At 38.4% G+C, this 14089-nt stretch overlaps 1 protein-coding gene across 4 annotated transcripts in view; it reads left to right on the forward strand.

Annotated features, from left to right (window-relative positions):
- The window catches only part of tanc1b (tetratricopeptide repeat, ankyrin repeat and coiled-coil containing 1b), a 168729-nt gene that overhangs the window by 123538 nt on the left and 31102 nt on the right, over positions 1–14089 (forward strand). For all 4 annotated transcript variants that reach the window (XM_065252378.2, XM_065252379.2, XM_065252380.2 and 1 more), the window contains 3 exons: positions 2913–3144; positions 6665–6831; positions 10031–10638. In XM_065252378.2, coding sequence (XP_065108450.1) covers positions 2913–3144; positions 6665–6831; positions 10031–10638 — 1007 coding nt within the window. The remainder of the gene's footprint in view (positions 1–2912; positions 3145–6664; positions 6832–10030; positions 10639–14089) is intronic.

Genomic DNA, 14089 nt, shown 5'->3' on the forward strand with positions numbered 1-14089 from the left:
TTTATGCTGCGCTGTTTGGGATTCACCCTCGGTCTCTGTCCGCGCACGTTTAAGGGCACTCAGTAGTGCATACGAGAGATGTGTTTAAAAAAACAAGCGAACATAAAATCTTTCACATACAAACAAAATGATCTCCACAGTATACTTTTTCTAATAAAAACATTTGTTTATGTCTTAAGTGTATGTATAGATTACAGTCAGAAACCAGTCTGTGCTTATTTGGTCTTAAAGAGACAGTAACCTCAATTAACCTACTTAAATCTGTGTCATTAATGTTAATCAAACAACCAAAGACAAAGAGAAAATCACTTCTGTAGCTCTAAAAAACTATAATAATAATTAATTTATACAATAAAGACAGTGTTAATTATCATTTAATTTGATGTCTGTACCTAATGCTAATTTCAGACCTTACTTAATGTGCAACTTTGTTCTTTTTATAAATGTTTGCAATTTCTTTATTTGTTATTAGATTTTTCCCATCCCCTTTTTGCTGATCTGAAAAATAATCAGATCCGTGCCTTAAAAGCTGTGTGATCCGAACCGTGAGTTTGGTGACTCTAGTAAAGTTAGTACACAGTGATAGCCATAAATGCAATGGTGTTAAAATTTGGCATAATAATTTCTTTTGGTGTTTCGGTTTTCGGCCTTGGTTTTTTCCTTTGGTTTTTTGTTTCGGCCAAGAATTTTCATTTCGGTGCATCCCTACATTAAACCGCACTTTGTGTTAGTAATAGACATAGTTTAGAAAGTCCGAATCCAAATAGACAAACAGGGTAATTTTGGTCATGAATAGAGGTGACATCAAGGATTTATCCAGAGCATTGTCTTAAACTACACGTTTTGTGCTTTGCACCTATAAATCGTTTGGCATAGCAGAGCGAGAGGTTTTGCTGATTATTGTCTCTGCTCTTCGCCTTTGTACGTCTCCGTCTTAATAGACCGAGCTGGCCTCTGTCAAACACAATGTGAGCTAAATGATGTATAAACCCTGTTTCTCAGGAGAACCTGCAGTCCCTCGCGTGTTACCATGGCAACAGGTTAGCAGGGTGGTCATTTGATCCCATTTAAAGAGAATTGCACCCCTGTGGGTGCTGAGGCTCGGTTATGACAAATGCGGTAGATGAATTGTGTGTCTGATAAGACAAAAGCACTTAATGAGATGTTCATGGCTAATCGGTTTATAATGTAACGCTTGTTTTTGTGACAAATGAGAGTTGGTCTTTATTTTAAAACACAAGTTTATTATTTTCAGTCTTTTTTATTAGTTTGACTAAATAATTAGTATATTTTCAGTAGCTGCTCTCCCATAGAGAGTTAACTATCAGCACGACGATTTAAATTACAACCTTGTTTGTTTTTGTTTTTGATAAAGGAACCTGGTAAACTCTTGACAATTGCACAGAATGAGCCGTCTAGTAACATTTGCTGCTTTGGTACTTCTGTATCTTGACAAACTTTGGCAAATCTGGTGATTCATGCGAGAGCTGCAATACAGTGGAAGATTTTTAAATGAATTACTCCTAATAGCTTCCCCCAGTAAATCATATGTGATGATGGCCTGATCAGTGACTCTCAGAGGCCTGAGAGAAAACGTTTGTGAGATTGAGCATTTTAATGTGCGGCACAGCTCATAGTGAGGGAGTTAGTGGTCCCTTCACCTGAAGGGGCGTCAGATTGATGCTCTTGTCCCAGACCTCATCTCAGGCTAAACACTGCGCCGCTCCTATTAACCCCGGCTGTCTGAATGCCAAATATCTCCATCTGTCAAACAGAGGTTTCAATAATAAATCAACAAATTAAGAAGGATCCCCGTTGTAAACCCAGTTCCTCGGGGAACTCCTCACGGTTTGACGGTTCTCAGCAGGTTCCTTCACTGAGGTCTAACAGATGGTGAGGACCATGTTAGGTTCTGTCTTGAACTGCTGTGTGAGGACATGTCTTAACTTCAGAGAGAGATGTTGGTCTTTTCTATTTACCCTGTGAAGATTTTTACCTTTGTATTAGGGCTGCACAATTCTGGAAAAAAATGTAATCATGATCTTTAAGTTTAAATAAAGGTAGGATGAAACGGGGTTTTTAGTTGTTGTTTGAAAGCGGAGCGTCTGTTCTTTCATTTGATATATTTTATGTTTATTTAAAGAAGATCATTTTTCTGGAAGGCATTAAACTAAAACTGGGTGGCAACTTTAAAAAACAAACGCTGACGGGGAGTTCAGCATGCTTCCAAGCATATTTGATCATCACTTCAACAGTTGGACGATATAAATGTCAATGTATAAATTAGATAAATGTTGATTTATGAAAATACACTACAGTCTTTAATCATATTTTCATTGTGCCTTTGCTGCGTCTGTTTAGCTTGAGAACTGCCCTCTGATGCAGACACACTTGATTCTGAGGAACTACTTTGTTTGGCGGAAGAGTAATATTTGTACTAATATAATTACAGCTTATTTGTGTTGTATTTTATGAAATCCTGCTATGCATATGAAGTAACCGTTTTATAAAAGCAATAAGCCCCGCGAAGCAGTCTTTATCTGTGCTTTAAACACACGCTTGCGCATCCGTGAAAGCAAAGTGTGTGAACATTTAAACAGCGTTTTTTAAGCGCAGATTAGCTTGCGAGTGATCCAATGAACAATTGGCATTGCAACCCACTGTTTAATAATCCCCCTTTACACGTTGACGGCTCTCTGACGGATGATTTAATGTTTCAGTAAGATTTCTGTCAAAGGTTAAATAGACAGAAGAATCGTTATAAGTTAGTAATGAGATTGTGTTGATGCTTGAATCGAGATTCTGATCTTTTTACGATTAATCCTGCAGCCCTACTTTGCATTAAACAATTTTAATTGAATTTATGACTCTTTTACTGTAATATGATAAATGTAAACTGTCTCTCTCTGCAGGTAGTGGCGTATCATTACTGCCAGGCTGATAACACGTATACGTGTCTGGTCCCTGAGTTTGTACACAGTGTGTCTGCACTCCTGTGTCGATCCCATCAGCTAACAGCATACAGAGAACTGCTGCTGAAAGAGCCTCATCTACAGAGCATGCTCAGTCTGCGCTCCTGCGTACAGGACCCTACAGCTGCCTTCCGCAGAGGCGTCCTTCAGCCGCTCATCAACCTGCGCAAAGGTACACGGCAAACCTATTCAAGTCAATGTGAACATCAAAATCTTAAAGGCGGGGTGCACAATCTCTGAAAGCCAATGTTGATATTGAAATCACCTAAACAAACACACCCCTACCCCAATTGAATCTTGACCTTGTTTTGATAGACCCGCAACCCAGGCAGCGATGTCGGTTAGTAGACATGCCCCTTACTGCTGATTGGCTATAAGTGTGTTTTGGTACTCGGCCCGACTCCTTTTTCCAAAGCGATTACAAAATCATGCACCCCGCCTTTAATGCATATTCCTAATTATATCTGCATGTTACTTCTGTCTTAAAATCAGATGTTTGTCATGTTCATACTACAGTACAGTACAGTTCTGGTGTTGACACACCGTGGGCCATATATGTACAGGTAATCAGATTACAGGAATAAAATGGGTTGAGAATGAGATTTAAATTGGCTTTAGTTTTCTAATTGAGTGATTCATGTTTTAGCCTCGTCTTTGCTGTCTTATCTGCATCCATCCCAGATAAAAGTGTGTTCTGTTGATAGCAGGAACATCACTGGATCGCTCCTGATGTCATGTGTCTGATGTTTGATTATATGAACGGAGGACATTTGTTTTCTTTTCTTTTTTTTCATGAAAAAATTTACTTTATATGTGTAATGTCTGACTCATTATTAAGAGAGATTACACACCAAATGCGTAGCATCGTGTTGCTCGCTCTACATTACTCGCGGGATTTAACTTTGTTTCATGCAAATTTTTCGCTTGAGTTGAATATTTTGAACTTGCGCGAAGGCGTGTTTGAGGCGAATAGCGCGTGTTTTTGCGGCAATCGCACCGCCTAATTCGCGTCATTCGCATCGCCCCACGCGAGGATGCATCTGATTGCGTCTTTGCATTGACTATGTATGTTTTCTCCTCACATAAATCATTGAACTCGTGTCTGGTGTGAACCCACAGTCAGACGGATGCACTTCCAGGCAGTGATGTCACTTGCGGTCGCAAACTCGACAAAAAACAAAAAAGTTTGCGTTGCCAGTGGGTGCTGCAATTGTTAAATTTACTTGGCATAGCAAAGAAACGCGTTTGTAACAAAAATATTTATCGCAGGATTAGTAAATTTTATATTTTAGTTTTTATGTGAGACACTGTTTTAATATTTTCAATCTAATCTAGTAATAATCAAAGAAACAAAGTTGTTAGATCTAAAGATTAATACAAAATTATAGTTTAACCTAAAGCACATTTTTACTCTGGCTTAATTTTTTACAATATGTTCAAGGCAGGGTCTTAACGAAACACACAATTGTGCCACTGGGCTTTCAGAAAGTAAAACAATTGATTTGTGCATCTGTAAGAACAGCACAGAAAAAATGATATATGCTGATATAGACACTAAATTTAATTGTACTTTCACTTAATTAAGGACATCAATACATTAACATACATCAGCAGCACTATTATCTCCACTTTCATTGCAATAAAGGGGAAAAACATGGACAAAATGTCTTCATGGTTGGCAAGTTATACTATAATACCACAATCATTATAGCCTAATGTTTAAACACGAAATCTGCAATTCATAGACCAGTATAACTACTTAACATTTTTAAATATCAGATCTTAAAATTCTTAACAAAACGTAAATATTGACAACAATACACTGTGATGCCGACAAGTGCATCTGAGAATGCTGAAGTGACATCACTACCAGGAAGCGCATGTGTCTGAGAATGCAAGTGCTGCAGCTAAAACCTCTTGGAATCATTGTCACATAACAAATCTGGTGTTTCTATCAAGGTCAATACAACATGAGGAATAAAATCATCTTGCACATTCATCACTGTTTTAATCTTGCTTTTTGGTTATATTTATATATTATATTTGAAAGTCCACAAGATTAAATTAATTGAAAAAAAAGATCTAAAAAAAAAGATTAAATTTAAATACAAGCTCTCAGATGAATATAACCCTCAGTGTGTTGTCAGAAATAAAGTATAGTTTAGTTTGAACTCCTGCATCATGCATTAAAAACATGAAGAGATTTAAGAGATAGATGTAAGATGTTTAATGGATGCTGCTGGTCTGTGTTTCTCTTCTAACTCTGTCAAAGTGTAAATCAGTGCATAAAAATGTTTCTGTGTTATTCCACAATGATCGCTCACTTCTACAACGTCTCTTTATGTGTAATGAATCATTAAAATGACTCCCGATGTCTCTGTAGGGAGATGGTTTGAATAAGGAAAAACAAAGATGTGGCACAGCTGAAAAGAAATCGTTCAGCGGCACCATAAATGAAAATTCTGTCTAGTGTTGTCACGGTACCAAAATTATTGCCAATATACCAATAGTCAAGAATTCCTGCTACTTTTCCTAAAAAGGGAGAGACACTCTCAAAACATTCTAATAATATACAACACTAATAAATGAACATATGAACAGCAGATAAATTAAACATTTAAAAATTTGGTTAAGCAGTGGTTGTAGTGAAAACTGCTAACATTCACTTAACCATAACATTACCATAATTAATAGGAAATAATGAGCCTAAATAATAACCTAATGTTATTTAAGCTGTGATATAAATATAGGCTAATGTTTCCTGTACTTCAATATCTGATTTATTTATGGTTGAACTTTATATTTGAGTCCATAATTTCTTAAAAGGCGTTTCACAAATGTAATACACCTCCTTTGCGTATAGGTCTGTGCTCTTTAAATGCTTTAATATAATAACCTAATATAAATAAATCACTGACAAACATGCACATGCTCTGATTATAATCATATAGCCTATAGATCATTTTAGCTGATGTTTTGTATGCTTTATTGTAGCAGCTTGCAAATTATTAACGTTATCTATGAAAGTTGCGTTTTCAAAGATGTTGAATTAATCGTTTACTAATTACTCCATTCTTTTTGAGGATTTTAAAAAAAATCATTGAGTGCATGTCGAGTATTCATGAAAATAGCGGAAATACGGTTTAGTGAAACAAAGTGAAAAAAAATGACAACAGTATCAGAAGCATATAAATACAAGCTCCGCTGCCTCTCGCTCGCGCACCATGCACGCGATTAGTGAAGGGTTGCGTTGCGAACCAAAGTGCGAGTATAAACAACGCTTGAAGGCAAGAGAGCGCATCCTGGTGAAAAAACACAGACGTCAATGGGGAGGCACTGGAAGCGTGCGTTGCACACACCAACATGAAATGCATCTCTTATAAATCTGAAACGCAGTCATTCTTAGAAAGTATTGATACATTTAGGAATCGGGATGTTTTTAGTTTCCGAGAATTGCGGTACTTTTGAAGTATCGATGCATCGTGCAATGCTAATTCTGTCATTATTTACTTGTATGATTTAAGAACTGACATGCTTTTCAGGACAGTCCAGAGATTATCAGTGAATAAATTACTTGCGTTTCTGTCTTTTCCTTACACAATGATTTTAATATTTGATTTAGGGACATTTTTGTAGAGTTGAGTGAACTCATGAGTGCTATTGCTCAGATGCATTTCTTCTTGTTTCATCAGAGAGGAAGATTCCCGAGGAAGACTACATCATCTTGATTGACGGACTTAATGAGGCGGAGTTTCACAAGCCAGACTACGGGGACACCATCGCCTCCTTCGTAACCAAGATCATCTGTAGGTTCCCCAGCTGGCTGAAGCTGATCGTCACCGTGAGGTCCAGTCTGCTGGTGAGATCTCTGCACACAGAAATACACATGTAGCTCTAGAAATCTTTACTAAAACACAGGAGACCATTACATAAAAAAAAAATCCTCTTTTACTCCGGTTTCTTATGTTGGTGGTGACGATTATTCATCCTGATGTTTATTGATCCTAAACAGAAGCTCTTTCAAGAACTAGTCAGCTTATATTTCATGTTACAAATGGCAAACAAAGTAAAATACTGTCATACATGACTAAGACACAAACGAGAATCACTTCTGAGAATAAAGAAATTACAATAAACTATAAACATCTGGATAGATTACAGTAATGTGAAAGTGGTTTTTTGTTCAGGCCTAAAATTGCTAAATTGTATTAAAATATGTCACAATCTGAATAACTCTATTAGCCATAACTAGCTTAATGCACAAATAATGATGTATTTTGATGTAGTTTTGGAGTTAGGGTTGCAAAGCTTGGGAATTTTGGACATATTCCAAGTTGGAAATTTAAGGAATTCAAGGAAATTATTTTTAAAAAGTGCATTACATACAACATTAGCTTCCACCACATCTGACTCATCTTCATCCCTGTGCCACAATTCCCATATATTCCTGTGTAATTTCCATGGAAAGTTTCCAAAATTCCCAGAATTTTGCAACCCTTGTGACATCTAAAACTTTCTAATGATGCTTTTTGATTGCATAGAACCCCACGGTTTGGTTTGGGTCGGGTCAGCTCACTTTTGGGAGCTTTTCCACTGGGTGGAGTACATGGTACCCAATACTTTTTTTCGTACCACCTCGGTTGGGGTTCCAAGCGACCCGAGCTGATACCAAAACGTGACTCGAAAACACTGTAGATCACTGATTGGTCTGAGAGAATCGTCACTACCAGTGTCATCGCTATAATGTAAGATTAGCTTTACCTTCATGCTAGCTTGCCCTGTCTCGAGTAAACCTGTTGTCATCTGTGCTCCGCTGTAAGTTCCCAAACTCCCTTTTGAGAGTTGAAGATGCTTTGTCAGACAGGCAGGCAGACAGGAGGAGGTAAAGAGAAGAAAAGTGAAAAAAGGAGTTTTGTGTGGTCTGAGTTTTGACAGTTTCAGAGGTATTGTGAGGAGAACCGAGCAGACTCGTGTACTGTTTAATATGTGCCAGACGAGATTTGTGTGTGTTTGTACAAGTGTGCGTTATTTGTACTTATGAACACCTCCTAATGTTTTCAGCATGATCCGTCACTACAAGCAAGAACGCGTCTGGTGTGTGAACTCAACAGAGCTGAATGATATAAAGTATAGTAGCTGAAGCTGATGCACTAAATATATTTCAGCCTTCATTTTTGATGGTATTTTCTGTATATATCAACATTTATATCTTCTCTGAATCTGCCTAAAATGGTGATGGATTTTTCAAACATCTCTTGCAGCAAACTGTTTTTAAATGCAAGTTTTTTAAATTTAAGGAACAGATAAAGAATGGCATTATATCTAACTGATTCTGCCTGGACAGGATTTACCGCAGTAATCAAACACGGTTGTAATGATAATTAAATTTTAAACGATAATACTAACCATCAGGACATTTTTGATTGTGGTTAATCATGAAACCGGTTATCGTTCCATCCCTAATGTTGAGAGACACCAAAGAGAGAATCATATTTACAGTGACAGAAGTCAGGGGTGGATGTACAATATTTATTTGATGAAGCTGGGGTGGCATTTATAGGATGTTTTGTTTGTGTAGGTCTGGGTAATACATTGAATAGTACCAATATATTTTTTTCAGTTTTCTGGTGGTATAAAATAGATTTTAAAATTGATAATTCTATTGCACTTTTTATTTAGTGATCTTTTTTAAAGCATAGTATAAAGTATAGATCTTACTCTACTTGTGAACAATTGCTGTCTTAATATAGTTCCTCTGATGGACCAAACACTTACGATATTTCGTGAATGCTATATATTTAGTCGAAGGCTGATGGTAATGCAGTATCATTTGTTTAGTAGTGTTTTTCATATATCAATAATTATAAATGAAGCTGAAGATCTAATCTGTCTGATCTGTCAGCTTCAGAGCTGTGTTTGAAGATGTTGTGCTGTGTTGAGATCTCGTCAGGTATTGGGACACGTCTCTCAGAGAGCTTTGATGTTGTGTTGGTCTTGTGGGGTGTTAAACTCCAGCATTCAGGTGCTGTAAAATTGATTGCATTTTCACTGCAGTGTTATACTGTTAATGCAATATGAGCAGGATTATTGATCCTATTGATCTGTAGGAGTGTGTGTAATTGATCAACCGTTTCTGATGACCTTATAGCCTGTAAAGACTTGAAAAATGTGTGTGTGTGTTGGTAACAAGAAACAGATTTGAAGTGATGGTCAGTATGGTCGTACATCAGCATGTTATGTCTGGAGAGATGCTGTCTGAAAACACAGCATTGTAGCATTGCCATTTATTTTATTAATCATCTCTGTGTGTGTTTGTTTTTGTGTATGTGCTTGTGTATGCGTATGTGTGTGTGTGTGTGTGTGTGTGTGTGTGTGTGTGTGTGTGTGCATTTGCGGGTGTCTGTGCGCTTGCATGCATGTATTTGTGCGTGCGTGCGTATGTGTGTGCGTGCATGTGTGTGTGTGCATGCGTGTGTGTGTATGCATGCGTCTGTGCATTTGTGCATGTGTGTGTGCCTGCGTGTGCGTTCACGTGCATGTGTGTGCGCATGCGTGCGTGTGCATGCGTACGTGTGTGTTTGTGTGTGCGCAACGCTTGTGTGTATGTTTGTGTGTGTGTGCATGCATGTGTGTAAGCGTATGTGTGTTTGCATTTGCGCTTGTGTGTGCGCTTGCATGCATGTGCGTGTGCCTGTGTGTGTGTGTGTGCATGCGTGTGTGTGTGTGTGTGTGTGTGTGTGTGTGTGTGTGTGTGTGTGTGTGTGTGTGTGTGCATGTTGAAAATTAAGGTGCACAAGGCAGCAAAACAAAAAAATGAGATCAATCACAGGTGTTTTTATATGGACAGGAATGAATTTCTCAGAGGTAGAAAAATGAGAAAACACAGTGGTTATTCATATGATTTAAAATAATTTTTAAATCTTCAGTTTTTACCATGTTAAAGAAATTGTACATCCTAACATGTATTAAAATGTGCTAGCTTGAGCATGTTATTTACCCTAAGAGAATGTTTAGTTTCATCTTCACAATCCAGATAAATGTCTGCTTTATCTCCACAGGACATCACCAGTCTGTTGAACTTCCCTAAGATCAGCCTGGATGAATTCCCTGACAATCCAGAGATCAGCGCAGACCTCAACTCCTACATCCAACACCGCATCAACAGCAGCCAGAACATTCCCAACAACATCTCTCTAAACTGTAAAGCTGACCCCGTCGTCGTAGGTAAGGTCAGCTCCCATCTCATCTCCCGCAGTCAGGGGTCTTACCTGTACCTGAAGCTGACCCTTGACCTTTTCGAGAAGGGTCATCTGGTCATTAAGAGCGCCAGCTACAAGGTGGTGCCCGTCTCTCTGTCTGAACTTTACCTGCTTCAGTGCAACATGAAGTTCATGAGCAACTCTGCGTTCGAGCGCGCCGTGCCCATTCTGAACGTAGCGCTGGCGTCTCTTCACCCACTGACGGACGAGCAGCTGTTTCATGCGCTGAACGCCGGCACTGTGAGAGGAGAGATGCCGTGGGAGGATTTCCAGCAGAGGATGGACACGCTTTCGTGTTTTCTGATTAAACGGAGGGATAAAACACGAATGTTTTGTCATCCTTCCTTCAGAGAGTGGCTTGTGTGGCGAGGTGACGGAGAGAGCTCAGAGTTTCTCTGTGATCCCAGGTGAGCTTCAGTGCTGTGCTCTCATACTCATCTATAGTAAACCTTAATGAAAAGAAGGCAATAAAATGCACATTAAATTTATTGCAGTTTTCACACTGGGATGCAAAGTGATCATAAATATATAATGAATCTTCAGTATACCTCCAGACTTAGTGATAGTTTTTTTAAAGCCAAAACGTTACTGCTCCATAGGGAGCACATATACATTTAGGCTATGTTTACACCACAACGATATAGTGAAGAATGGAAAAGATTTTTCTTTGCGTTCATAAAAATGTCATATACAAACAACAACGCTGTGAAAAAGATCCTCATTTACACGGATACGCAAAGACGACCAATTCCCTTATATTACATATGCTAGGTCAGTAGATGGCAATGTTACCTTGTAATAGGGATGCACCGATACCACTTTTTTGGAATACGAGTACTTGCATTTCAGTACTTGCCGATACCGAGTACTTAATAAAAAACATGATTTAAATTTACAGGTAACAGCTTTAGTCATATAATTTAACAAAAAAATAAACGACTAGTTTTCCAGTTTGTTGTAAACTCTTTGGACAACACAAGAGGCATTAACCCCTTACACGCCACTCAAACATAGACATTTCTCAGACCGTGGTATCGATTCCAGGTATCGGGGGACTTTTAACGAGTACGAGTACTTTAGAAAATGTGGTATCGAGGCCGATATCCGATACCAGTATCGGTGCATCCCTACCTTGTAAAGAAACAAAAAGTGGCAAAGTAGTGTTGGAGAAGCATAAATAAAAACAAACTCTCACGCATACCTAAAGACTGAATTAACACATGCGTATGACGTCACCCAGGGGCGCCACTATAAATTTTAGGCAGTTAGGCCCCCGAACGGACTCATTTTGCACCAAACATGGCAACCTAGCTATCTAAAATCTTGCAATGTTTGCAATTTAATAATACAGACCTATTACTTTTTGCTATTGCTTTTGAGCATTGGGTATCGCTATTAGGGCTGTGCAAAATCGATACTGCCAACTATCGTGACAAATTTTCCACGATAGTGTAACGGTATATCAACCTCTGGTGTCAATATTTTAACAAAAAACCCGTCAAATCCCTCTTTTTGCATCAAACAACCTCCTCCGCCACTGCTGTAGTTGTCGTTGTCCAGTTGTCATATACAGGCAATCGACCGATGTCTCAGAAGTTAGCAGGAGTAAGAAATTGGCAGAAAATTTAGCCGACGTTGGAAGCACTTTGGCTTTAAAAAAAAAGTTAAAGAATTTTTATAATTGTTTTACATTTTTGATGAAAAAAAGAAAAAGTATTGCAATGTATCGCAGCATGCAACGTATTGTACAGTATCGTGATACAGTGTATCATGCCCCATGCATCGTGATATATATTGTATCATATTGCCCTTGTCAATACCCAGCCCTAATCAGTATTTAGTCAGAGACCTACCATGGCTGTAGCTAGCAGATGTTTTATTGTGCAAATGTAAATTTAATAGAAAAATACAGTACAGAAATCAAATATTCAGAGAAAATTCTTGCATGTGTATGAGTCCGCTTGTGGCAGTTAACAAAAGTCTGCTAGTTTGCTAACAGGATTTTGCTATCTGGACCAAAATTATATTCTTCTCATTTTAGTGATGAAAACGCAGCCTACTGAATATTGAATTGACAATCAGGTAGTGGTTGGCTATGCAGCTGATGCTAACATTACGGCAAAAGCAAGCTCTGTGAATATATACCTTTCTTTTAAAAAAGATTAAGTAACTGGGTAACGCGGGTGAAAACGCCTGGAGGACGCCAAATCCCAGCTGTTTTTTTCAGCTGAGCGCTTTGGTAGCTGTGATACTTAAGCTGTGAGCCGGTTGGTTGTTATGATATTTGTCCTGCCTTCCTCCACTATGATTGGACGGCCGTGTGAGAACTGAGCTTTTCACCCAGAACGGAGCTTTTCACCTAAAGTTGAATCTCTTTTGACACTCGGCGCTCAGCGTTGAGCGGGGAAAAACCGTAGAGCGCCAGCTTTCAGCGCTGAAAAAAATTTGCCAGCTGCTGGCTGTTTTGAAAGGTGCCATGCTTTCATTGGATACAATTGAAAACATGAGCCGGCCGCAGCCATAAAAGTTTTGGTGTGTACGCCCCCTTAATGTCTAGACTTGATGATTTCTTGAGGAAGACATCTCTAATTTGACAGTTTACCATTTTAGTTTACCAGACTTTAGTCTTTAAGCTACAAAAGACAGGAACGAAACCACTGCAGGGAATGGGAGGGAGGCAATTTTGCCCAAAATCCAGAAACAAGCCATAACTTTGTATCCACCTAAGATTTACCAATAAAACATTTATAATTTCTAATACTTTTACTAATAAAAATGATATCTGGGAGCCCCTCAAAACTCCCCCCTTTGTGGTGCCCCTGACATCACCATTATCACAGATTCGCACTGGCATCGTTATCAAAAACTTGCACTTTGAAACCTGCCTTTAAATGTTTTTTCGTTTTCAAGACCCCAAAATGCTTTTGTGTAAACCGTTTACGATTGAAATTGTTGTCGTGTAAACGCCTCCAGAATTAATTTGTGCACCATTAGATGTCTTTAAATGAATGTTTCTTTTTCTCTGTTTAGGAAAAGCATCATAGGGTTATGTTTAAATGGAGGCTGAAGTGACATTAATGCCAAAATGAAGGTTTTGTTGCTTTTACGGAGCATATTTTTGTATGTTCAAAGTGTAATGTGATATTTTGGTGAGGGTTACGTTCGGTTGAGTTTGGCTTTTGTTCTGCCCTCGAGACATGAGAAAATCTACTGCTTTTATTAAAAGAAGCTTGCGTGTCCGTATGTGTGCAAGATGCGTCTGTTTTGACATTTTGCTAATGAAATGTTGTTATCTTGAAATGCTGAAATCCAGTGATCATTTAAAATGGCTGGCTATAATACAACTAGTTGTTTTTAATGTAATTATTACACCAACCAGCTTAAATGTGTGAGGGGAAAATACTGAGATGTAAAACTTGTCAGCAGATTTCATTCAAGTAGACTCATTGAACTCGTTTTTTTTTATACATATGCTAATGAGCAGTGATCTTAGCTAAGAAACCAGCCACAAAAGTTGGCTCAGAAACAGAGAGACTTTTAAAAAGGTCCCCTCAATTCGGCCTTGTTATTCGCCGTTGAAAGAGGGAGCAAGAATGAAAGGGACCAAGCGTTGGAGACCAAATTTGTTTAATATGGTAGTGATGTAGGGCTGATCAAAGCCAACAGCATTCATGCGTGCCCTTTTAATGAAGCTCTCAGTTAATGAATAGCAGCAGGAGCAGAGAAACACTGAGATTTATACCACATTTCACCTGCAGATTGTGGGGGCGCTGTTTTACACTGCGGCATTTTCAGAACATTCCATTAAAGGAATATTCCACTTTCATAAACAAAAATTCTGATAATTCCGATAATGTC

The sequence above is a fragment of the Paramisgurnus dabryanus genome, chromosome 15 (assembly GCF_030506205.2).
Source record: "Paramisgurnus dabryanus chromosome 15, PD_genome_1.1, whole genome shotgun sequence".
NCBI lineage: Eukaryota > Metazoa > Chordata > Actinopteri > Cypriniformes > Cobitidae > Paramisgurnus > Paramisgurnus dabryanus.